The sequence below is a fragment of the Calypte anna genome, chromosome 8, assembly GCF_003957555.1.
Source record: "Calypte anna isolate BGI_N300 chromosome 8, bCalAnn1_v1.p, whole genome shotgun sequence".
NCBI lineage: Eukaryota > Metazoa > Chordata > Aves > Apodiformes > Trochilidae > Calypte > Calypte anna.
The window spans coordinates 18565080-18592974 of record NC_044254.1 but is presented as its reverse complement, the minus strand read 5'-3'; the positions used below and the strand labels follow the sequence as shown (position 1 = coordinate 18592974).

Below are 27895 nucleotides of genomic sequence, written 5' to 3'. Positions count from 1 at the left end.
TAAATTATTTGAAAAATAATGGTAAAATTCATCAAATAAATTATCTGATGAATATATTTTTAAAGTAATTGACTAGCTCTAATGAATATGCAGGCAGTTCCTTAATGAAAAGCATTACTCTACTGTTAGCCTGCTTTCATCAATCAAATGTCATTTTTTTGTATTTTGCAACTCCAATCTGTATATTTTATTCATTTACCCATTCGTTTATACATGGGAAGTTAAAACCAGTATGGCTAATCCAACACTGCAGTTCTTAGAATGTTTTTGTTTTACAGTTGATTATACATTACATTTACTACATACAGAATGCTTAATAAAAAGAACTTGGCTTTTCTGAGGACACCTCTCCCAAGAACTATTCTTGATTTGTGTGTTCCAAGTCAAGTTTACAAGAATGCTCTGCAAATTGCAGGGTCCATTTACAAGCCATTTTTGTAGCTGTAAACACTACAATTAGCAATTGTTTCAAGGAGCTGGAGCTTGAAGCCAAGCCAGATACATGGAAAGTCCCTGAAAACACACATTAAGGGAGTAAAACAATGAAGAGCACGCAGGAGCCACCTCCTCACTGAACAGTGCTAGGATTTTTGGATAAAAGCAACAGAGAAGATTATTTGGATGATGTTCAATTTTGGCAATGTCCCAACTGCAAAGAACAAGCCTGTATTTTATTATTACAGAGGTGGTCTCAGATACTGGTAGACTGATGGTATTAAACAGCAAATTACACTTGTGACTGTTACTGCATGTCACATCCCTGAGTCCTGGTTCCCCACAGAGGAATTTATATTCTCCACTGCCAATTTACTGTGGCAGTGACAGTCAGTACCATAATCAATCCTGTGTGACTGTCAATATTGCAAAGATGCAAATCCTGTTATCATGGGTGACTTAGAACTTGTTACATAAAGCTCATCTGAACAGATTCAACTGCAGAAGGCTGTGTGAGAGAGGTGTAAGGATTGTCTATAGCTGCACTCAGAGTAGCAGTAACTCTCTTCCAAATTTTCCTTTTAATGGCTTGTAGGCTTTTGTAAGTTCAGTTAATAGTCTTTGTCCAACAGTTCCAAATGACATTTCTATTGCCAGTTGCACAACAAATACATAGCTGTCCCTCACAATAGGTACAGACTTATTCTCCCTCCACAGAGGTTAAAAGATGAAGTTTCCAAAAATGTCAATGATACAGAATAAAGCCCTTACATAGGTCTGCTCTCAATCAACACAGAGTGAGCTATCATGCCAGAGGTGAGGAAAGCCACACAGAAGTTGTCCACCACATTGGGAAGGAGTCTGCTCTTGAATGACATTACATGACAAAACTGCAGAAACATTACCTTGCCTTTTACACACTTTTTATTCCAGGGCCATTATTACTATAGGAGAGTATTACAGCAGAAAGTAAAATGTTCCAGGGATTTTTTTCCCCATACCTTTTATCTCTGGAGCTTTTATTTGTATTTGCCTCAATCAGGAATGGGTTGTGGTGTGTGTGAAAGTTTGTCACTTAGAGCTTGTGATAAACTCATTTTTCTATTAAAAAGTTTAAATACTTGTTGTATATAATTTCTCCCAACTTGTATGCTTTGATCTAATCTACTGCATAGTTTTAGTTAAATGATTGTGGTTCTAAAGATTACAAGTATTAGGAGGAAAAATTAAGTTGTAGAAATTATCTTCAGTTTGCAGCTTGCTTTACAAAGGTTTAAAATGCCCTTTCTTTGCTAACTTCATGTAAAGAGCTTCTGACCCATTCCTTTTCATGTACAGTCACCAATTTAATAATAATGATGCTAATTTTTAGATGGGATCAATAAGGCCGTTGCTTTGCACTTAAGAATTCTAATAGAATCTTAATATTAATAAGCAAGCACCTTCAGAAGTAGTGTTGCTGCACAAGCAATCAGAGAAGAACTTAGTTTGTACTGATAAACACTTGAGTTCTCTATGCTTCACTCTGCAGATTTGAAGTCCAAGGATGTGTTTGAAACAACATGTTGAGACAGAAAACCCACTGGTACAGAATCAGTTCTGTTCATCATTTCCATACAGTCTCAAAGGCATTTTGCAGTATAATCCAAACCACAAATCTCCTGGGTCCCCATTCACAGAAACCGAAAGAACCATTTGGCTTCATGGGCATTTGTGCTGACAGTGGGTTTAATGTTTTTGTGCAAGAATAAGATTTGTGGTGAATGGCTCTACAGAGATTTGGTATCCAAACTCTCCAGGCTATCTTGGAAAACCTACAAACTCAATATTAATAGTAGATGAAGCTCCAGTTTAAACGTAAACTCGAAGCTTCCAGATTTTGCAGCTTTCTGTATGAGGATTGTGGTTGTCTATTTGGTTATTCCAGAAAAAAAACAAACAATTTTTCCTTTCAGAGCCCTTAATTTTTATTTGTTTGTTTGTTTTGTTTAATAAGCTGTGGGCAGAATGGAAATCTGGAAAACAGATCAGCTTCTGTAATTAAAAGGACCTCCTGAATGGCACTTTTCTGCCAGAGTGTAGACATCTAACATCAACTTCACCTTCTAGAGCCAGTGTCCATTTTTATAAGATTTTTATAAGATTTCCTTAAACAATTACCCAGACAAAGCACAAGCAACTTACCTAGCTCCATGCACTCTTTGAAAAGACCCATCTCACAGTTCAGGCTTCAATTTGCTGTCATCTCATCAAAACACACTGCCCAAATGCTCAAAAAAAGGAGTCACACAGAAGACAAAGCAGCTTGCTGAAAGCACTTTGCCTTTCTTCCCAGGTCTAGTAGTGCATGATTATTGAGTGACAATAATAAGGTACGCAAATATGGTGAAAACAAGTTATCACAAAATACTTCCACAACACACAAAACCCAGCAAAACAGCCACAAGGCTATTTGCTGTCCAGCTACAGCTCCTTTGTGTGGCTTTGTTTAGGCAAAGGAGATGGAGATTAAAAAAGAAACTGGCTGCTATACTCATACATAGGACTGCACTGGTACATAGGACCCATCTCAACTTCCACCACCTCCCCTTTTTCTGTGAATTTTCAGAAACTACTGGAAGATCTGGAATGCTCAAAGAATGGCTATAGACCATAGAGCCCATCTTGCAGTATTTGCCTCTGTGGATAGCTAGACATATTAAAGCTACTGCAGACCTGATCTGCTTCTGTAATGAGTACCTAAGATCCTGCACCTGGCACTGCTCAGCTAGAAGCAAAAACAAGGTTACAGATGCATAAATTTGGGGGATTTTGATAATGCAGCTTTTCTATGCTAACAGTGCAGTGATACATCAGTGCCCATAAATCTACACCTGAAGGCAGATGAGGAACAGAATGACAGCAACAACAACAAAAAATCCCATCTGCTGCCTTCATGGAAGAAAGAGATAAGGTCCAAAGAGGAAACAGAAAATTGTCAACTTAAACCTCAGAATTTTAAGAATTTCCTAGTAAAGGATGTTCTTTCCCCATGATTTTGTTTTACCTAAGTACCTTCTTGGCCATCAGGCCTATCTGATCCCAGAAGCACTGAGCCAAGGGAGGTTACGGTGCCCTGACTCTCTTGAAGTCTGTGTGGTCACCAGGAGGGTGAGATGTGCAGGCATCACTCTGCAGTCACAGCTGGCCCACCCAGCCTATCCCTAATCTACAGTAAGAAATTGGGGTGGAATTTGACCAACGATATACCTGATGCTTTATTCAGCTTTGAAATGGCTAATGCATTGAAATAAAGCTGTTTTACTCTCATCTTGTGTGTGTTGGGCACTGCCACTTCTTCCTTTTTACAAACCCTCAGAGTGATCACCGAGCAGTTCAAAAAACAGCTAAGGGTTGTGAGTGAGTTGACCATGGATGTCAAGAGGCCTCACCATTGTACCTTCTTCTCCTTGTAGCTCCACCTATTGCCATATAGCTGTCAGCCCAGCCACACACAGTAATGTCCCATTACAGTTGGAATTGTTTGTTAAACTTTACAGCACTTAGAAATGCTCCCGAGGCACCACAAATGTCTCAGTTCAGAATGGAACATATAATACCTGGCAAATTTGCAGGTTTGAAACCACTTCCAATAAGAATTAAAAAGGCCCTTTTCACAGCTGAAATAGGGCTATCAATACTTGACTTGTCTGCCCATGTGAAATAGTGGGTTCTTTTCTCTGACGTCGCAATTTAGTTTAAAATAGCTTTGATGATGACAGGGTACACGCGAGTGATAAAACCATAAAGATGACAGCCTAATCTTACAAAGACAACCGATCACTGATAAGAGATTAAGTCACAAAACATCTAAAAAACCAGATTATCTGTCTGCTAGGGTAGTGTCTGTGTACACCTCCTGCTGAGCCATGCTGAGACGCCAACAACACACAAAGATGCTACCTCTTAAAAAACAGGAATGCTTCAAAGAATTTCTCAAACCACTGGGTAAAAAGAAAGCAAGCAAGTAAGAAAAAAAGATCTTATATTGAGCTTTTTTGTAGAACATTAATTTTTCAGGCTAATAAAGTATTCAGATGTACAGCATATAAATAATTTAGATACACTATAAAAAGGTCTAAATTAGCCAATTCTACCCTATAATTAGCACTCACAGCTATGATGGCAATGGGTGGGTGATTATTAAACATCTTTTATTATCAGTTTTATGTACTACGATAAAAAATGAAAATTATACTTACAAGAATTATTAGACATGCTGGTCCTATAAAACTCCATATAAAGTTATTCTTTGTGCTGAGCCAACATCTGAAAAGTAAACAGCAGAAAATGGCTTGAAATGTGCAATTGTGATTACTGCATCCTTACATATGTTGATTTGGACATGGAAACAGTGACTTACACTTCTGTGGTGCCATAGTACTTGTATCCCAGTGCAGCAGAGATTCCAACAACCACAGCTGGACTAACATAGCCAAAGACATAGAAATTCTTGTGCAAGAAACCCTTGTTGTAGATGACTCCCACAACTATAAGGTAGAGGTGAATACCTTCAATGCACATCCACGCAAAAGCAGCTAGAAGGAAATAATGGAGTAATCCAGCAGTAATTGAACAGAAGAGCTAGAAATTCAGAGAAAGCAAGAGTCATAATTCTATTAATATGAATCTCTCAATTTAACAGCATATGCCCAGCAAGCTAGTGATTCTAAAGTGGTGGCTCAGCAGCCAGATGTAATGCTGATTGACAGAAACTTGGCCTATACACATGAGCACACTTGTTAAAGGGACAACATTCAACTTTTCAAATTGGTGAACATCTTTCCAGAAAAACTGTGTAAATGAATTAACAAGGTTGATCCCACAGATACAGCTGAGTACTCCACATGCTTTCCTGAGCTATACAAAGGTTTTTTTTTATAATTTTAAAATAAATATAATTAGGCATTACAAGGAATTAATTCTGAAATAACTTCATTTACTACAAAGTGTCTGTAAAATCAATCAGTACGAGAGTGCTACATCAGGGATCACAGATCATATTTTAAAGACATTTTAAATTCTATTCAGGTATTTATAGCAGAGGTGTTTTTTTTAAAATTTATACATAATTTAATTTCCTAAAACTATTATGAGATCCAAGAATAAACAGCTCAATTTAAATGAAAAGTAAGAGGGATGGGTCAAGATGTGGCATGTAGAAGGGAAAGGGGTGCTCCAGCCTAAAGCACAGTATCTTAAATGCCAGATTGGGACTGCATCTTTCAGGGGAAATTTTCCATCAATGTGGCTTTGTGAAGCATCCAAACAGATGTGAAAAGTGAAAATGTTAAACACATTGAGACTGAAGTCTTGGTTAAATGAAACCCGTGGAGCAAAGTCAGAATGCACCAGCTCAGATGAAGGCCCCACTTCTTCAAATATCCTTTTTATATTTCCTGTTACTAGCCTGGGAAGTCTGTGTCACTAAAATATTCATAGTGATATTAGGAAATAGTGGAAGTAAATGAAAGATCATCTCTTTGCTGTACAACAAAAAATCAAGATATAAGTGAAAACTACCCACCTTATTATTGTTCATATTAATTCCAATCAGAAAAATAAGTTCTGCCAGGAAAAGGCTGCAGCAGAGGTTTTTGTGAATTGTCGTTCTAGTGCTTTGAATTTCACTGAAGAACCAGAATGTAAAAATGCACATGGAGAGGCAAATCAACGAAATAATTATTCCTAGCTGAGTGATTCTTGTAAGAATGTTATAATTTGTAACACCCTGGGGGAAAATTATAATATAATATTTAAAAGAATAGCATTGTACTTTCTCAAGAAATACTTCATACTACAATACAGTTTTTTTTTTTGTTTTCTTTTTTTTTTTGTACAAAATATTAATAAAACCTGTTTGCAGAGTTTCAATGCAAGTGTACACTTTGGATAATCTAAAAAGTATTGGTTTTTTGTTAGAAGATGGAACTCCAGGGGAAATTAGTAATGAATTGTATACATTTCTGCTCTTGCATTTTCTGATATTTCTTAATAAAACTTTTCATTAACATCAGTATCTCCTCATATGATTTTAAAAATCAGATCGCTTTAACAAACAACAAATACACTGGCAGTAGGACATGTATTAATATGACACAAACATTTTCAAATATAAAAAGACTTATCACAGCAGTGACTTAGATAAGCAAAATTGAATAACCATCGTGTTGAATTTGCAACATCACCAAACCAAGACTCTGAAATAACAATCACTTCAAACAAACGCTATTCCAGATATGCAACATGAACATTCTCCAAAGAAACACAAGCTATTTTAATTTTGGATGTGAATATTTTCTGCATAGGAACATGGTTACATTTGCTGCTTGGTATTTGCACAAAGAGTCTCTGAAATACATAATACATGACTGTGCATCAGCATAAGGATAGTGTTCAGCTGACCATAAAATGTATCAAAGTGTTTTTTTTTTTCTAAATAAAGGACCAGAAATTATTCTCCTCCCAGCTTTCCTTTTCAAAATAACTATATAAGTACCTGCAAAGGTTTTAAATCTGAACTGAAGACTCAGGATGCTATTTAGCAAGCAGGAAACAGCCTCTATCAGCATGAAATTCACAGTGTGAGAGAACTGTCTCAATACGGTATATTCATGCTAATATTCTGCTTGCTGTCAGTTCTGATACCTTATAAAGCTGCCTCCTGAGGCAAGACCTGAGCTCCTGCAGATCCTCACTTAGACCCTAAAAATCTATGGGGCCTCTTAACATGAGGGGGACATAAAGTGAGTGGTCATACTCATGATTTTATGTTGGTCGTGAGTGTCCACATATAATAGTCATAAACTTAAAATTGATTATGCTGCTGCAAACTCTCAGGAGAGAATTTAAAGCAGACTTTTAGATGCCAAGGTCAGACAAATGGGTGGCAAAGTGTTGCGGGAGAGAAATTGTGAGCCATATGGTTACTGACCACCAAAGAATGCCAGATAAATCCCACAGCAGTCTTAAAGTGGAATTTAAAATTAAAAGCAATGCAGCAAAAATAAGCACAACAGACTGTGTATTTGGAACAAGATACTTTGCTGCATCACTGCTCTGTAATACTGCAGAAAGGACATACGGAAATTCAGATGCATATGGGAGGAATTTTGTTTGCTCTGTGCACAATAAATTGTGTGTTTGCTGAACGAAAACAAGAGACAACCTTAAAGGGGGAAAATATGCAAGTTGCACTGAAACAGAAACATAAGGAGTGAAGACAAAAGAAGGTATCAGGTAAAACACTAAATTAAAATAGCACTTACAACAGAGCCACCTGAGGACATCAGAACTGCAAAATGAGTCAGATGATTACATTTGCAGGAGATATGAGTGGAGTTGGAATGTGTCAGCTCACAGCCTTCTGTAGCCCAGTTGCCATTCATTGTGTCTGATGAGTAGTTCCAAAATGCACATTTAATATCTTTATCCGCAGTCTGGAACGGAAACAAGATGTTTCACTGATGGCAAAAGGCAGGATCTCTCCCATCAAGAGACCTTTCTTACATTAGCCGGTGCAATTCATTAAAAATTGTTTGTTACCATTGGAAGGTTGGGAAGGAAAAAAAAGCACATTCTGCAAGGCCTAGTCCAAGCAATTAAAACACAGTCAAGGATGGAAGAATTTTATCCCCACTCCGCCAAACATGCAGGATAATCAGATTACTGAACCCGTCTGGCACTTGCAAAAGCGTTGGAGTTTTTACCTACTGAAAATGTTGTTACATATAGCCCTGCACCTGCTGAATATGGACTAAACTCCAAGGTTACAGCCACGTTACTCTTCTTGCTCATAGCTCCTTCCAGATGAGCAGTTCAAAAACTGAGACTATTCTGTGCATTTTACAAAGTAATCTGGGAGAAAGCCAGGGTCATGTCACACCTGCTAAGACAGGTGTAATGACAGAGATGAGTAGGTCCATTAGTATTATTTATTGCAGTTAGTGCTTACTAACACTAGTCAAAGATAACATCCCAACTGAACTACGTGCTGACTAAATTCAAGCAAATTTTTATAAAGGTGATCTTTAGTTCAAAAATTAGAAGGCAAGTAACAGTTTTACTACCAGCTGCATGACCAAGGTTGACATCTAGACTCACTAGAGTCTCACTTTCTTATTACATGTCTGATAATTCTTTGTACCTGTGAGATGATTATTAATATACAAAGGCAGTCAGCAAAATCAAAATAAACTGGAAGTAAAACTCAGTTTTAAATGAATGTGGTCAGGTTTCAGAAGTAATCCGTTTGCTGTACTACAGATTCTCCTAACTCCTAGCTACAGATTAACTTTTTGCATTTACTTTGAAGCATTTCTTCATTTTTTAGTGTGGTTTTTTTTAACCATCTGATAAATTTTCAGAAAAATCCACCTAAATACAGAATAGTCAGGATACTGTAGTGTTCTCTGGTTCACACCTACTGTGTATTGATACTGCAACCCAGCACAGATGGCATTGTTGCCCTTGCTTTAGATCCATAGCACTTTTCAGCTGTATCATATTTAGTATATTGCACTTAGGATGTCATATTGAGGGTTGTAATATATTTCTCTAATACGATTAAACTCACATCAGCAAACAACATAATTATATCTCTATACACACTGGAGGTATGGTTACATTATATAAAACAATCAGCTATTGTTTTGCTATATTTGATGTGTTGATAATAATAAAAAAACCAACCTTACCTTGGCATATTTTAAGGTAAATGTTATTTTCTCAAGCTCATAGAGTGTAGGTGGATTTGAGCTAATTGCAACAGCTATAACTGATGAGCTTACTGTCTGTCTCTGCTCTGAAGTATCTTTTGAGGAGTGGTTTTTAGGTGATGAAAGCAAAGAACCAATATTGCTATACCGCAGAAAGACAACTGCAACAGTGCCTATCAATAAAACAGACCATGTTTAGTAGTTTGTGGTTCTTTTATAGAACAACGAAATTGAAGACATTAAGGAAACAATAAACAATCAACATTATTACTGCTATTGCATAAAATATGCAAAACAGATGGAATATTTTCAGAATACTTATAAAAGTGCTTTAGAGATAATGAAATATAGCTTTATTTAAAACAACGTAACTGCCATTAGAAATAAAAATGTGTATTTGCATTGGAGATGCTAATTAGATATATGCATATATATATTTTTTACTGGATTAATATATGCTTGTTGCTGTTCTGCAATTGACTTCATGTGTGGTGTCAAGTCTCATAAACTACAATGGCTCAGAAATGGGGTAAATACTGGGGCCTTTCTGAAGTGCATGGCTTGCTTTGGCTTCCACCACAGTGGAGCCAGGATGGAAGATACATAGGGATATGGCAAAAGGTATTTTAGGATACAGTCCTGATTTAAAGTAATGTTGTGCTTTTGTTTCCTGCTACCAAGATAAACCATGTTTTTAGGAACTGACAGATGATGAGATTCACATCAGGTGGAAGATTAAGACTTAAATATTTTCTGTTTTTAATGGTTAGGCGGTTTAGTTCCAGGAATGTTTAAGCACATTTATTTATTTTTAATGATGACAGTAGTTGGAAACCATATCTCTAGGACTTAGGTCCAAGATGAGATCTAGGCTCTGATAGCTTCAGTATTGAAGAATACATTGTTTTGCCCCAGTGAGCTGCTCTCTAACTAAAACAAAATGCACCAATTTTTGGAGGACTGACACAGAGAGCTGAAGGGGCCTGTCCAAAGTCACACTACAGATCTGTTGTTGACAAAAGGATAATACTCAGGTTTCAAAGTTTTAAAATTAACTGGATACTCACTGGGCCACTGAAAATGTTAGAAATATCAATCTTGAGTCAATTAATGGGTGAGACAGTTATAAAAATACCTTGACCTGTACCATCTATAGTTAGAAGGGCTGAAGCTCAGTATTGGTAAACTGCACACTTGGTTATTTACGAGTATATCCCCAGCTGTTTGTGAACCCACATATGCTCTAAGATTTTTTCTTACCATTAGGATAAGATTCTTCTCTCTTCTTTGGAGAGATCTTTATGTAATCTCCCCCCGTGTATACATGAGGGTGAATGTGTTTCATGTGATGTGAATCAAAGGCAAAAACCTTGAGTGCTGCAAAGGAAGAAAAATACTGTAAAAATCACAGCTTCGCTATGGTTTACCATAATTTACAGTTGGGTTAATAAATGTGTTATTCGATTGCATAATTACTGTGAATTTTAAGAATTTACCATTGTGCCAAATATTTAAAGAAAAATGTTGTTAATATAGCATGTTTGCTTAAACCTCTGTGTTTTGTTATTTTCATGCATACATTTTGCTTTCATGCTTTTTACTCTTTTCATGAGAAATATAGTGTTTTATTTACCTTGCATTAAATTAGGCACTGGAAAGAATAATGTAGGTTACTTTAGAAAGAGCTATTGCTTTATTAAAAATGCATTTCTGAGCGGGACCACAAATCACAATTAAAAAAAGCAAAGCATTAAATTCTCTACTGAATAGTAACATTTGATAAAAGCCAATTTTTGAAAAGTATATATTTTATAGTTATCTATCCATACTACCAAATGCACATTGCATTATGAAATAATGATGTGTCTTGTCAAAAAGCAAACAAGTATCACCCCTTAGGACAAAAACTGCATTAGAGGACATTGAACTCTTTACTTGGTTCATTACAGTGCTGAGTTTCCATCACTCAGGATAGGAATAAAAAAAAAGTCAATCAAGCCTTTTTTGAAAGCAAACCAAAACAACAACAAACAAATCTAAAATTTGAACTGATGGAGGGATATCACTAAGCTAGACCATCTGCATTGCTTATAGCACAGCACACAAAAATAATATGAGCTATTCAATAGACCAGCTGTCAGAAAATGTTTGTCAGGATGTAAGGATGTTTTCTGTGGCTGGAGTTTTCAGAAGCTTGAAGCTCAAGAGCTTGCAACATAATAAGTAGTGGAAAGAGAGGGGTAATATATGTGGGTCTTGTCCCAGAATAAATATATGGGGCATGTGTAAGCCCTGTAGAAAAAGTATTCTTGCTGAGTGTCAATAACTTAAAAATTTAGTGCTTGGGATCACTTTTGAAAAGAGCTCACAGAACTTCCTATTTTGGAAGGAAAGAAAGCAAAAAAATTACCAGTCTTCCAACATGGAAATTCCTTGCCATTCTCTTCATCAGTTTTTTTGTTTTTACTAACTGATGACCACACTGGTGCCACCAGAGCATTCACCCAAACACTGTGGCCCCAAGTGCCTTTGCTCTCAGCTGGGGGAAAAGGCTTTAGAGCCAGCTCCTGGATGCACTTTGGATCTGCCACACATCCAGAGGTGCTCTGCACTAACAGAATTATGCTGCTACAGAGTTTATATCATTGTAGAAATCCCTATCTTTTCATCACCTTTGCTGGCTTATTTTAAAAAAGGTGAGGGAAGAACAGGTGATTTGACCTGCCTCAGGACCGAAGGAGGAATCTTTCTCATCTCATTTTATAAGATGACCCAGTAAGAGGCACTGAAGGACTGTACTGAATTTAAAATAAGAAATCAGATCTCACACAGTTTGAGTACACTTAGAAAAACACTTAAAAAAAGTGGCCCTTGCCAAAGAAATAAACAATTCCTTATTAGGATTTGCAAAAGCAGCTGCCATTAGCCTTGCTCCATGGAAGGAATGGTAAAACTATCATTACCATTGGAAAATCAGGAATTGGTGTGAAGATACCAGCACACAGAGTCAAGGTAAGAGAGAAAAATGGCACAGCTGAAACTAAGCAATTCTCCTCTAAAATTCCTCTGAAAATGAGAAATTTCTCTGAAAATAAAACAATGTCATATCGGACTCACAAGATCCAATCCTTATACAAAGCTGAGTTACAAATACCTTCATTGAACCAAAAAGAGTAAAAAAATCTGTATAGAACAAATGCAAGTTTCATCCCACTGGTGTTTGTATGCATATAAAATGCATAGGGTAATTTTGTGCAAACAAGATGCATCCAGATTCACTGTGACCGTGACCATAACCAGAGATTGAAAGTCACTCTCAAAGTACAAATTCTCACAGCCACTCAAGTTTTTCCTGGGCTCCAGGCTCAAATGTTCGATCTTTGAAAATTATGATACCTACACTGAAAGTCAGGTGTTAGTGATGAAACTCATCCAAATTAACACCTGTGCATTTCATACAACACCATTTCTAATCTTCATAACTCTGCTGAAAAAATCCTCAGTGTACTCCACATCTAAAGTATACCTGAGATTTTCTTTATCTTACCTATATCACTTGCATTCGCATCTAGCTGTGTTGTCTTTTTGAAGTTCTGTGACATGAGAAGCGTTGCTTTTTCTGCAGTATGCAGCAGCTTAGTCAGGCTCTGCCTTTGGTTTTCTGCAGGAAGAGCTTCCCAGACTGTAATTTTGTCTTTTTGCAAAAAATTGTTCACGGTGTTTACAAAGACCTGTAAGGAAAAGAATGTTTTTAAGCAAAAGAGCCTTACATTATTTGTAAAGCAAGAAAACCCCCACAACTTTAAGTCTTGATCCACTCACGTTAATGGTTGCATTACGAAGAGCTTCGTTGTCAGAGACAGAGTAATGTGGGGTATTCAGCGATGAATAAGATAGTGCTTCAACATATGAAATCACATCCACAGGTAAAAGCGGTCCCAAAGTATTCTTATTTATTTCTTGCAGCATCTCCAGAGGTGTTTTTAAATGACTAATCTGAAAAACACAAGAACCCACATCTTAATGAAACAGGTAAAGTCACATTTGTGCAAGTTAAAGCAAACTCAATGTAAAGGACTGAATTCTGTGCTTCTGCTACATTTTTTTTTAATGCTGTAGCTCAGTTTATCATAGTGCTTCAGAATGAACTAGAAAATGCTACACAAAAATAATAAAATATCAGTGATATGGTTACTCAGTTGACTGAAAAGCTCAGTTTTAGGTGAACAGGTGGGAGTAGTTGGGCATTATTTCTGTATTTTGTGGGGTTTTTTTCAAATGCATATTATAAAGCATGTAGTTCAGTGAAAGCATACGCTTATTTCACCTTCACTGCTTCACTTTATGAACTGCTAACTGCACTTCCATAAAACAATTAGTTTAAAAAGTAATGGGCTAGAGAGGGTGAGATGAAAACTAAGATTACAAGTTTCAGTCTCATGGCCCAGTAAGAAAAGAATTCTTCATGATAGTGAAATTCAATGAGATTTTATCCACCAGAAAGCCTCTCAACACGTGATTTTGTACAATCTGTAGGCTCTGCTGCTGAACAGCTTTTACGAGGCTTACTTCATCTTAGACTGATGCTGAACAAAATAACAGCACAGGCTAAAAAATAGGCTAAAATATAAAACATTGTTATTATATAAAGTTGAGATATGCTGACTTATTACTCTGTTTAGTTTGACTTCTCTTTAAAAAAAAATAAAAAATCGCTCCTTAAGATCCTGCATGGCATTTACCATGTCTTTGCACATGTACATGGTAAGCATGTATTATATTCAGTACAATGTATTATATTGCACATTAATGTAGAAAGCATGATACCACAATGCATATCTTACACTAGATAAATAAAAGCCTTTATGGATCTTTCTGGATCTTGTAACTTCAGTAAACTGCTTCATACAAAATGCAAACATACATAATTTAAAAAAAAAATAATGCTTATGTTGTATTTATATTTAAACTAGACAATATTATAGCTGCAAACCCATGAATAGTGAATTAATTAATAATCTTTAAATTTGCTTCAGGAATCTCTGCTTCAGGTGAAAAACATCTTGAGTCCACAGTCCTGAAGTTTATAAATTCTGTATCACTGTCCTTAGTTCCTGAGAAGTAAACATACTAGCATACCAGGATGATTTTGCTCCATTTTGTATTTTGTCAGTTGCTGTCATTACTATTGCAAGCTATCTTGCTGCCTTTCACTCTGAACAAGCAAATAATTGCACATCTGTAAATGCAGCAATGTGTAACTTCAGAAATTGCAGAAACAGTTGAGTGATTACCACACTTCTGAATTTTTCATGCATCATGACTCACTTTGCTGGAAAGAGAACTCACAGATTCCCAGGAAGTTATTATCATGATTTGAACACACAACCCAGTTCAAATAATTTGAAATTATTAAAAGGACTTCTGTAAACATGCTAAAGTTCAATTGTATGCTTCAAGCATTTGTTAAAAGCTCCTTAAGAACTATTACAACTGAAATAACAGTTTCAAACAGAAACAATTAAAGGATTTGGAAATTCATTTATAAACCAGTGCTACTTACACCAGCTAAAGTTCTGTTAATATGTTCAGCTATGCAGTCTTTGTATAACTCACACTTGGCATTCAGATTTTCTGTAGAAATTAAAAGAAACTAATTACATATTACAGTTTAATTAGTATTCAATATACAATCATTTGAATAGGTCTTGTCTAAGCAATCCCACATACCACCAGCATTCTCAATTTTCACACATGAGGTGGAGAACTCCATTCTCATACTTCATATACTAAGACAATCTTGGGCAAAGATACAGCACAGGATTGAACTGTGAGCCTCTGCTTTACCCAGGTAAAGAGTTTGGCCCCTTTCCTTGGGACTTTCACAGGTGAAGTTCAGAGGCAGCTCAAATTTTCAGAGAGGAGTAAAGCTCTGAGAACTCTAAGGAAGTATCCATTATTTCAAATGGATTTCATCACAGTGGTTAGCAAAAATACATTTATGAAATGATTCTATTTTCAGGAAACGTAGATGCTGCTGCTCACCCCTTTTTCATGTCTTGCTGATTAATCTAACTGAAGATAAAGAGGCACCGGCAGGTTTCTCAGAAGATGTAGCTCTATAATAACACATAAACCTTTATAATATCATGTACCTTGGCAGGAAGTGCCATCATTTGGCTTAAACCGCAATTTTCCTGTGGATGGTTGATAACCTTCCTTACAGTAGCAGTTAAACCCTCCATCCGTGTTTTCACATTTTGCATGATCTCCACAGGCTACAGTTCCTTCGTTGCTGCACTCATCTACATCTGCAAATATCGTGAGAAATTGAATTTTTTATTAAGTATTTACAGACTAACACCTTGCTGCTTTGTTGATAATAGCCCTGCACACTGCAAGAGTTTTCATAATACAGTTTCATGGAATAAAAAAAGCAAAAACTAAAAAGGCAAACTTAATGGCAAAACACCTCCCAATTATAATACTTACGGATTAGAAAGATAAATCATAATTGACCATATTTTTATACCACCACTTTTCTTACTATATAATACTGCATTGTTCATGTTTTAAAACTACGCATTTAGCTATTAATTCTATAATAACAAAATGCTTGGCATGATGCAAATCATCTGAAATCCATTTTCCAGAGATTAGACTAAATAGATTTTCTCAGCTTTACAATTCAGTTAGAAAAGAGAAAGAAAAAGGCAGCCTTTTCTTTTAAGTGACGGCTTTTAAAATATGCTAAAAAGCATCACTCTATCCATCTCATTAATCTAAGATTTAAGCACTGTGCCCTTTAAAGTGCTTGCATGTATTTTTTTTTAATCCACATTTAAATTACATTTGCCTAAAATGGCTTTTGTGCTTCTAGATAATTTGCTATGAGGTAGACAAGTTCGGTAACAAATTCAGTAACAAGGTGGGGCACAGTCCAAGAGTAAAAGTGATGAATTTTGGTAAGGGAATCCATGAATTGATCAGTTTAGGAGGGCTGGGTAGTAACTCCCTGGCTGAAGTGGGGATTATTGTGCATAATTTCCTTGGCTAAGGATAAAGATCAAATAACTCAAAGGAGAAAGTAAACTGGGAACAATACCAAATAATTCAGAAGAATGAAGTAATGGACTGTGAAATGCTGTGCTGGAGAGGAGAAAAGAGTGAACAGCTTTGGGACAGGTATATCTGATGAAAAGAGCTGAAAATGAAGAAGTGACACATGAGCAGCTTTAAAGGAACAGTCTGAGAGGCTGGGAACTGAATTGACGGACAGTAAATGCAGAGAAGGGAATGGATGAACTGGAGGGGAAGACAAACTAAGTTAAAAACTGGCATGACAATGAATTTGGGAAAGAAACTGGTGAAAAATGAAGACTGATTAACTGATTAGTGGGAGAGAATAGCTATCTGAATTGATAGGAGGCCTTTGTGCAGTCAGATAGGTTTTAAGAACAGACAGAAAGCACTTGTAGGGGGCTGGAAATGCATTATCAGTGTAGAGGAGCCATTTTTTTTCACTTTTATTTTGATACACCATTTTTGGTAGTTTTCAGAAAGGACTGTAAAAAAATGAGTAATAATGTATGTGAAATAACATTGCTGAGGAAATGGAAATTGTGGAAGAATAATGTACTGCATGTCTGTGGATCTATCTAGGGAATGCAGAAAGATGCCTGAAGGATACCTGGGGGCTGTCTATTTATTCAGTCTGCATTTTTGGTAACTTCATAGTGTTCCTTAATAATGGTAAAAGAACATCCATTTGAAAAGCCACTCAGACTCTAGCACAGCACTGGTAGAAAGGAGAGGGGAGGCTGGAAGCACAGTTGCCCTCTCCAGTGTAACCACCTCTGCCCTCCAGAGAGAGCCCCCAAGGCCCTTCTGTGTTTGAACAGGTTGGCACAAGCACTGAAGGTTAAGGAATGAGGTTAAAATATAATTATCTGCATTAGGGCAGTAGATTGCTTCCACATTTCATGCCCCAAACTGCAAAACTCTTCAAGGAGCTGAACTTTGCATTATCTGTATTTGTAAAGTTTCTGTATCCTCAGTACTCGTGGCCATGGAGCTAACTGCACTACACATCATTGCATCTGGCAAAAGTGAAGAAACGAGGGGGAAAAGAGTGATGCAGTGCTGCACAAAGGCTACCTCATAATTAAATGGTGTCATTTAAAGACATAAGGCTAAAGTTCTTACTCTCAACATTTAAATAACCTCTCATACCAGTAAATTATAAAACTCTTTTAGAAACAAGTGGGTTCCTGTCAGTGCCCTGTTGCATGACTCCGTTTAAGACAAAAACTTTAAATGAATTGAATTAGCAAGGGTAAAAAGCATGACAATACTGGTTTGTATAACAAGAACACACATCAATCTTATACCAAAGATTTCTTTGGCCTTGAAGGTACTTGAAGAAGGACGTGTACATCTTAACAAGATATTCAGCCTGTAATGCAGTGCTAAAATACCAGGAACTGATGACCTTTCCTAAAACTTACAACGACTTATAAATAAATAAACATTTGAATCCTTCCCAGACTACTGTTTATCAGTATCAGATTTCCATATGATTTACCAATATATGCGTTTCAAAATTATTATGATAATTTGATTTTAATGAACTTAGCTTGATAAATCATTTATTTGTCATTATTGGGCATTAATACAAAGTCCCATTCTTTTTGTAATTGTGTCAAATATTAAATATAATGAAGATTTTAATGAGAAGTCAGGATTACCCAAAACATTAGCAGAAACTCAAGCACCAAGGCACACCTCTGGCAACAGGATGGCTATTTGAAATCTGATAGAGACCCCCTGTTAAGTATATGCAAATAGGCTTTCTGCATTTGAGATATCCATATAAAGTGAGTCCATACCATGCCTATCTAATTTATTGTTTCCTGGAGAAAAAAAATCTGGATGACAACATTAAAAGCCAATATGCCTGATCTTGCAAGGTTCTTACCGGCTTCATATCTCTTTAAATCAAAAAGATTGTCATGAGCAGCCAACAATTTGTGACAGTTGCAAGAATGCTGTTTTTTAAGTTCTTTCTTTGAAATACAGTGTGCAGTTGCTGTAGGTTTTTGTTTCTTTATATTTTTTATTTATGCCTTTTTAACTGAATATGCAACTGTTGGACCACATACAGACAGCTTGCCAGTGCTTTCAGCAATCCAGCTTTGCTGGAGCTTTGGGGCAAGCATCTCACACCATCCTCGATCTGCTGTGGAAGCTGGACTGGGTTGCCAAGGCTTGTGTGAGGAGTCTTCACAGACAGCATTCCTGAGCAAAGGTTAAAGAACAGTGGCTTTTTAATGGAAGAGCATTTGCCATAGCTCTGCAAAATGCCCTGGTCTTTTAGTAAATATTCAAAACAAATCCTGAAGCTGAATTTTGAAGCTTTTATAATGGCTCCAATCAGAAAAATAGTATCACCAACACCACTTAGGCTACTGTGAAAATAGATTTATAACCTTTTATTTTATTTCTGTGCTCTGTCACTCCTCATTTACTGCAGCAGGCAAGGAAATTCCAATTAAATTAAAAGTGCTGAGAACAGTTATTATGTTCAGTCTTGCCAATTACTGGATTGTACCTACATCTCTTTGATTCTTCACCAGTCAGTCAAGACAGCTTGATGTCTACATTATACCTTCTGCTTATTAGTAGCTTGCAAGTGATTGAGAAGTCCAATTGCAAAGGACTAGATGCTCCCTCCCCGTGTCGCCATACTGTGGGAGGCAGCAGCAGACATAAAGTAAAAATGAAAAAGCCTATGAATGGCACAAGTAAAAGAAAAGTTAGCAATGCAGCATAATGCCCTAACCCATCTGCTCACTAGTTCCCTTGTCACAGACAAAGATGCAATGGAGAATGGATGCTTTACCAGGACTCTCAGAAGAAGCTGAGAAAAACCTGAAGAAAACTAATAGAATGTTCCTGGAAAAGGCAAAGTAGCACAGATGGCACTTTCATTTTACAGATGGCCATTTTTCACTCTGTTGACCGGGGTGAAAAAAGTAGGTTTAAATTTCACCTTTTTATCTGCAGTCGAACATTCAATAAAAATGTGAAGTCTAAGGAAAAAACCTGGCTTTTACACAGTAAAAGGATTTTAATAGCTCACAGTCAGGATAGCAGAAAAATGTCATCCTCAGAAATATCGTAGCTCTGCATTCCTCTTTTCTCCTCTCCACTTTCTTTCTCCTTCTCTTTTTTTCTCTTTCCCTTCCTACCTTTCAGTTCCTCCTCTATCTGCATGTTTCATTGTCATGTCTTTACCAGTTCTGTCTGATACTGCTGACTCTCAACTCAAAACTCAACATTCTGGTTGGATTAAGTGTGAACTGACATTTCAGAAAGCCAAGTTTTCTCTTGATCCACTGCCTCAAGAACTGTAAACACTGTGTATTCAAAAGTTTAATAGAGTATCAAAAGAGAGTAGGAATGCACATGTGTGAGCACATGGACTTGGCCACGTACTTACACACATGGTGATGAACCACACTTACACCACTGGGAACTCCAGGCAGGTTTGGTGTGATTTTATTATAAACATATAGGCTGCATAATGGCATATTCTCAAAAATGCATTTTTAAAGCTACTGCTATATTCATTTTACATATATATTTAAAAGGATTCTTATGAGTTTGCAGAATCAGAAAAGATTTGGGGGCCCTAGAAACATGTGTAGAATGGATACTTGGTAGGTCCATCCTCCAAATTGCACTGGATCACTTACATTGTCTTTACAATTTGGTGGTGGCTTCAGTTGTGTATCATACACCCTGAACTCACTACTGCCAGCTGCTTGTGTGCAAGTTATAGCTGCTATTTGTAGCACCAGATCCATCGGGTATAAAATACCCTAATTATGGTTTCCCTGATAGATAAAGTAGAAACTTAATTGTGGGTCAAAAGGTTGTCTTTAGGACTCACTGCTTGGTACATTGTTTAATGAGAAAAGGTGCCCACAGGTAATACTTTATTTCAGTGTGGGTTTTGAAAGTGTTCAGCTACTCCCATATGGATTTGCAAAAAGGAGATGAAAAGTGGTAAACTTTTCAGTAGAGGATAAAAAAAGATCAGTCTGCCCAGTAAAGAAAAGGAAAAAAAAAAAAAAAAAAAGAAATTAACAAGCTAATGGTAGAAAGCTAAATTGATACAAGAACAGTCAGGAGAATAACTTTGAAGACAAAACTTCTGAGCTGAGGAAATGTCATAATGTAAAAATCAAAGCCTGGACCAGAAACTGTGAGAATATTTACAGGTCAATGTGCTAACAGTCTCAGTCCCAGCTAATTTAAGAACAATTCACAGTGGCTGGATAAAGCAGAGCTCTTTTAGATGGATGTTAGCAATGGGCGAGAAATGTTGATTAGATCACTTTCTGGCTTAATATGCAGCCATTCTGCAGATATTAAAAGCAGTACGAAGAGAGGTTGTCAGCACTCACAAGTTCACATGAGACATATCTAGAATGAGACACAGTCAGCATAAAGGTGTAAAGGGCAATAGATTTATTTCTCATTTTCCCATTTCCTGAGGACTGTTGCAACATACAGAGAAAATTACCAGGAGTCTGAAAAAAGAGAAATAGTTGCAGTTCTTCCATTCAAAGGAAATCCTAAAGGGCTGCATAGTTGTTCAGAAATAACATTTTTCCAGGGAACTTCTCCTCCCCTGTAATCTTGAACATGTTCCATCCAGCTGCTACAAAAACAGAGGCCGATGGATGGCACAGGAGGTAGGATAACTTCTGATCTTGCTCATTGCTTCTTTTGATCAGTCCTGAAACGTTACCAAAAATATTCCAACCAAAGCCCTCAAACAAAAGATATCTTGAGCATAGTAGGTCAAACACATAGTGAATTTTGTTGGCCCCAAGTGACCCGAACACAGAATACTTTGTCACTCTGCTTCTTTTTTTTTCTTAAGAATATAACCACCTTACTCAAAGATCAGTGAAACAGGTGCATAATTGGGTAGACTGTGTGGGATTTCTGTGTTACTTTAACAATATATTAATTGTCTAAAATGTGACATGTGGATTAAAATATTGTGAGTAGAATCAAGACTGAAGTGTTACTGAAAGCAATGGCAGCTGCTGTTATCAGTGAGAACTGCAGGTCTGAACTGGAATAATAAATTTACACCAGTCCAAAATGTGGGATTTTTTTATCCTGACACTGAATTTCACAAATCTGAAAGCATCTTGCTAGATTTCTATAATTAACAGAAGCAATAACGTATGAGTGACAACGTAAAGCTAGCTGGCAGACATTAATAACTTACCCACACAGGAGGTTCCATCATTAGGTACAAAAGTTTGTTGACCATTGCTGGATTTGAAACCAGGTGCACACATGCAGAAATAACTTCCCACCGTGTTTGTGCAATTGGCATGCTCTCCACAAAGCTGAGTAGCATTTTCACACTCATTATCATCTGTCAAGACATAAATTATGGAGAAATATATTTGCATTTGTCGATTGAAGAAAACAGTGAAGTAAAAGCTTAATTTGGCCTCCAGTATTTTATTTATGCCATTTTTGAATGCTGAGCTGGCACTCTTCTTGTTTGTCTATATAGTTTTTCCATTGCAAATAATGTAATCAGGTGTTCACCAGCACTGTTCTGCCCTCATCCTGTGTGAGTCAACAAATGAGAAAACCAGTGTGATACTGAAGTAAATAGTTTAATTGGATTCTGCTTGAAATAAAGGATTGAGGCAATGTTCTGCAGTGGTTATATTTGATAACATTTTTTGCTACCCAAAAATCTACAGGTAGAGAGTCACCCTGAGGATGCATCTGGGAATTCAGAATCACAGAAAACAGACCTCAAAAGCAAATAATCAATTTCATACACTTACACCAAGGAGGGATCAATATTGCTAAACTGCCAGGTTTTTAATTTTGTAAATCTTCTCAGTAGTCCCATACAACAAACTTACAAAGTTTTTCCTACTGGCAGACCTGAGACTTCAAATATATGTTTTTTTTTCTCTAGTTATCCCAAAGATCTTAATAAATAGGTGAAGATGATTCATGGCTTGATCTTGACCTCCACACAATTGCTCTGCAAGTCATCAGTTTTATACCTGCAAAATTCAATGATCTATTTTACAGGGCTAATCCCATGCCCCCAATGCTACATGAAGAAGGAAATATATAACCAAGTTTTAAAGACGACTTCCTCTCTGCAGAGCCTCTACATTGTGAGCATGGGGATACAGCTAGATTGATCAAAGGTCAAGTGAAATAATAAACTTATGTTTTGAACTGTATAGTTGATCTTCTGCATTGACTCAATAGGACAGTTTCCTCTCCAGTATCTTCCCAGGTCCCTGCTATCTATTAAACAAGTTTTAGGTCAAACTTGAAAAAAAATTTCAAAACCTTCCTTATCCAGACCCTGTTTATAAAATGGAGAGGAACATTTGCAATACTGATAATTCCAAACAGCCATTTCTCCCAAAGCACCCCAAAACTCTGAACATAACCAATCAATGAAACTGTCCCGAAGAAGATAGGTGGAGTTATCCACTCTCTGAGTGGAGTTATCCATGTTCTACATTGTGAGAAAAGAAAAGAGTTAAAGGCCTCCTGCAGTCTACTGGGATTTTGTTCCTCTTCTCAAGCAAAAGGTACTCATAACATGATGAATGACAGGAAAGGATTCTAACAGGGAGAGAAATAACAATTTATTGCAGAAGAGGAATGATTAAGCAGCATGACAGGGAGAAGAAATATGATTTCAAAAAAGACATCCAGGGATGAGTTTCAGAAGGGTGCTTCTGCTTCCTGATGGTCAGTGTTCTCATAAAGTGTTTACAGAGATATGGTCCAGACAAGTAAAGTGTCACATAAGCAAGGGAAATGGCAAGATTTAAGTGCACCAAAAGCTGTAAAGCATTGCAGAAAAATATTTCTGCTATATAACTTAGTCACAACCCCTAGAATAAAGTCGGAAATGACATTTTTCAGATTTGAAGTCTGATGTGATTTTGAATGTTACTCAGTTGACTCAGAGATGCAAACACCACTTCAGAACTACAGCTTTCCTCAGGGGAATTTGGGTGAACAGTATCAAATAGATTATGCTCATTATAACTGAAATTGAATATAATTTAATGAGGAATCCAAGTATAAAAGCCCTCTGCCAACACGCGTCAACATTATATATGCTACAGCTTTGGTATTCGTAAGAATACAGCAGTGAAGGTGCATAATTTGGATTTTACATAGACAATACTAAACTAAAATCATATTACTTTAAGTGACATTACAATAGGAAGTAAAAAAAGTGGTGTTAATCCAGGTTCAAAAGCTAAACATGAGAACATGCAAAATCTAGTTTGGCATCATGGCGACCAGACTCTAGATCACTTTAAAAATCTTGGTGGGAACATCCATTTGCTCAAATATCTTGTGTATGTGTGTTTCTGTGTGTTAGGCTCTTAAATAATCCCAGTTTACTACCAGATTATGGCATTTATTTTAGCTTCCAAGTAAACTTGGTCTTGGGAAAGTATCAGAGAACCTAGAAAACAATACCTGTTGACTTCAGAAAGCTCATGTGATAACACTTATGGAAGATGAGAAGTACAAGGACACTGATTGTTGCAGGACTTGATTCAAAGTCAAAGAATAACAGATGATGAGAGAAAAGCTACATGCTACACACAAAAACTTTTCTTTTGCATTTGTTTTCTAGGAGCTCCTCTTTAGCCCTCAAAATATTTGTTCAGGTAATCCAGAGAGTTTATAAGCACTATTATTAGGACTCATGAAGTGGTCATCAATGATTTCTTTACAATTACTCCCAGTGGATTCTAATGGTGGTTTTTCTCAGTATTTAGGATATCCGTAAAGGGTTTAACGGTGACTATATTCCCTTGGAAGGCTTGCCTGTCAAGGGAAACTTTGATAATCTGATAAATCTTTAGAGTACCAAAGAAGAAGAGCAGTAATTTACCTCACACAAACGCAAGTACAGATATTTTAAAGAGTTAAATTCATAAGGAGCTCTCCTTTCACTATTCCCATGGTCTGATGTAATACTGAGCAGACCATGCTGAGGGATAATTTACTGGACCACATCCTGCTTCCATTGAGATTAATGGCATAAAAGTCAGTGATGTAAACAGGCCCAGAGTGGTGCTTGCTATGGAAAACTACTGGTTTAACAAGAAAGGCAAGTGAGGAAGTAGTTTTCACAAAAAAAAAAAAAAAAAAAAAAAAAAAAGTAGGTTAATACATATTCTGACTACATGTGTTTTATATAATCTGCCTAATTTCACACAAAATATTTTACAAGATGAGTATAATGACAGCAAAAATATCTTCTAGTTCTCAGTATAAACAGTTTGATTTTTTTCTTGAGACAGAAGTTCAGTGTTAAGACCATGGGCTTAAAGTAATTTTCTGAATATTACATGTCTTACAATATTATTTGACTTGTGATTTAAAGGACATAAGAAAAAAAACCCAAAACCAACAACCAACCAACAAAAAAAAATCCCAAACAACATGGGATTGATAGACAGTAAAATATTTTAGGTTGCTTTTTTGGGGGGCTCTTTTTAAAGAAATTTACTGTCTATACAGAGAGGATACTTTAAATGACAGTGACCATTTAAGCCACCTGCTTTGTTGACATCTAATTTAATTATGCCAAATGCACTCATTGCTGGCACAGACACCCATTGAAGACTACAGGCAGTATTTTAAAAATGCAATCTTAGATTTGTTTTCTTATTTTCTTTCCACTAACAGATGAAAAATTGGGACTTTTAGAAACAACACTGGCCAAAAAGACAAGATTTTTTTTTTTTTTTTGGCTAAATCATAATACTGCATCCACATTTGTTTAATACACAAGACATTTGCTGAATAGCTATACTGCCCAGAGAAATAGGAGGGGGGATCAGGGGAGGGGTGCAGGGGAGCAAGTGATTGTGTTTTGGTTTTTTTGCTTTGAATTTTTTTTGTGTTTTTTGTTTTGTTTTTTAATTTTGGGATTTTTAAAATGGCAATATTATGCTAATTTTAGTGCTCTAAAATGTTATAGTTAAAAATCACAATGTGAGGAAGGTTATATAAAGGTTCATAGGAAATCTGTGTTAAATATCCCAAACATGGGTGGATACAGGAATGTGTGTACATGAATTTGAGTACAGGTAAATGTGTAAAATTTAATTTTTACACATGTAAAATAAAACCAAGCCTTCATTTTCATGTTAAAATTGCAGCTATGGTATATTTTACTGCACATAAATGTAAATGTAACTATAGTTGGACAAAATCTGCTGCAAGCTGCCTTTTATCTGTTCTCTACTAGTGTCTTGAAAAACATATGAGGACTTTCAATAGCAAAAAATCTGAAAAGCTGATATACCCATTTCAAGCTCAACTTGAATTGCGGATGGTAATTCTGTATTAAAACTGCATGTGTTCATTAATATAAGGATTCCATTAGTTTAGGACTAAGTAGCCCCACTCAGAAGTCTGGACACTGATGGAAGTCTTGAAGGGCTATAAATTGGATTCAGTGCCTGAATAATCTTTACATCAGGTAATATCACTCACTGTTATGTAAAATTTGTATGAAGTTTGCTTAGCATTGATATAATACATTTTTGTGTAAAGAACATTCAATTCTTTAAAAAAATTTTAAACATAGGAAACACAAAAAAGGAGAATTATTTGTGGATTTCAGGGCCATGATGCAGTTGGAAACCAGAGGAATCTGATAAGATTTTAGGAAAAAAAGGATATAGGAAATTTCTTCTATCACATTCCATATGCTTTCTGAAGTGCTAGTTTTACCCCTTCATATAGCCTGTTTTAATACCAAGTGATTATAAAATTATAATCTATAATAGGAAAATACCAGGGGAACTATAGCTACACATTTTTTCTTATTGTGACAAGCATAAGAAAATACTTTGAATTGTCATTTTCAGGTATAAGATTTTCATAACACTGCTTATATATTTTACATTAAAAACTCTTATGGCAGTAGATTTATTAGATAAGCTTTGAAGGGCTTCCATTGCACTGAGCGCATCACCACGATAGACTTTTTGATAATCTGATGACATATAATATGAAGAGTTAGTTTTGAGTTGAAACTTGTCATAATGATCCACAACCACACAAAAATGTTTTTTTTTTTTCCTTTTTGTAAATTTTGAAGTAAACTGTTTCTCCTTTCACTTAAAATAAACAACAAGGTTGAAATCACCCTAATTAATCAGTGATTTATCAGTCTTCACCAGTCGATGGAAAATGTGACATTTTAGAAGTGAAAATTTGTATTGGAGAATATGTTCTGGGCTGTCTGGCATTTAATTACATTGGTATTATTTAGGCTGATGAGCATTATTAATGGATAATTGACCTGACTAGAAAAAAAACAAAACAACAATGTTGAACTTGGAGTTTGGTCACCGGTGATAGCCACCTGGAGCACTCCAGAGGTAGGCTGGCCCATGGCTGAAGAAGCTTGCCATCTGGGGGCCCACACATAGAACTGCACATCCTGTAAACTTAGCCCTTGACTTCCATGCTCCTGTGTCTTCTACAGAAGAGCTGGAATTCTCAAAGTTTGGGATTGCAATCTGATCGTTTGACTACTAGGACTTTGCTACATGCAGAGCACTGGAGACACTCTTTCCCTTTTCTCTTGCAGGGATCAGTTCTGTCCTGTGGCCAGAGTGCTTGGTTGGGTCTGACCTGGATACCCAGCCAGGCTGGCCCGAGGGGCACCAAGCTTCCCAAGGCAGCAGCAATTTGGCAGCTGCAGGTGAGGTCTCTTGACACCTTGACATTTCAGAGAAGGATTTTAATGAAATAAGAACTTCTGACCAGAGCTTGAGTTTTCCCAAAGCTACACCTGAACAAGCAGAGGCGTGATGCTGTGTTTTACAAGAATTTGAAAAGTGCTTGGTATTACCACAAGAACCACAAGCAGCTCCTCCTGAGGCCATTATCACACACTAACTTGTATTCACATTCTATTCAGTGCATTCCCCAGGTGACATAAGAAGCAACTAAAGCATCAACAATTAGTTTTGCCCCAACCCAGGCCTTTTGACACCAAGGTTGGAAGCCTCTGGGGCACAGCTGTCTGTCAGGAACAGCAGTGGCAGCACAGGGCTGGGGACCAGCATCCGACACAGTAGTCTGAAAAGTGGACAGCACTGGGTAGGAAGGAAAGGCAGCTGGAGCAGCTGGGGAATACACTGATTCATTGCATCCGGCTGTTCTCTTTCGACAGCAGCTCTGCTGCCAAAGCTGCTACGGAGCCCCTGAGGGAAACTAAAACTACCCTTCCCTAGTGTAACCCCCATGGGACAATAGTACTTGAAGTGCCTCACTTAACCCCTCAAAAGCAAGGAAATGAAAGGCTTCCTGTAAAACAAATTCCAGTGCTACTCACCCTGCTGTGCTTAGCTTGTCTGGAGGTCTCAGAACAGTGGGTGATCTTACATACATTACTTCTGTGCTGCAGGACTGTGTGTCTACAGCCATCACAGCCTGAGTTAAGAGCAGCGATACCATTAACAACCTTGCCTTTCCTTCCTTGTGATGTGTTTCCATTAATGGTAATTTAGCACAATTTGTTTATGATTCTCCAAAGATTCAGCATTCAAGTTTGGTCTAAATCAGCATGAAAGAGC

The 27895-nt window shown here is 36.8% G+C and overlaps 1 protein-coding gene across 1 annotated transcript in view; it reads right to left on the bottom strand.

Annotated features, from left to right (window-relative positions):
- ADGRL4 (adhesion G protein-coupled receptor L4) overlaps window positions 1-27895 on the bottom strand; it is a 73118-nt gene that overhangs the window by 12915 nt on the left and 32308 nt on the right. The window contains exons 3-13 of the mRNA XM_030455451.1: window positions 21502-21654; window positions 15347-15502; window positions 14755-14825; window positions 13014-13187; window positions 12739-12922; window positions 10452-10568; window positions 9171-9364; window positions 7743-7913; window positions 6002-6205; window positions 4838-5058; window positions 4677-4743 (exon numbers count right to left, since the gene is read on the bottom strand). Of these exons, the coding sequence (XP_030311311.1) occupies window positions 4677-4743; window positions 4838-5058; window positions 6002-6205; window positions 7743-7913; window positions 9171-9364; window positions 10452-10568; window positions 12739-12922; window positions 13014-13187; window positions 14755-14825; window positions 15347-15502; window positions 21502-21654 (1712 nt within the window). The remainder of the gene's footprint in view (window positions 1-4676; window positions 4744-4837; window positions 5059-6001; window positions 6206-7742; window positions 7914-9170; window positions 9365-10451; window positions 10569-12738; window positions 12923-13013; window positions 13188-14754; window positions 14826-15346; window positions 15503-21501; window positions 21655-27895) is intronic.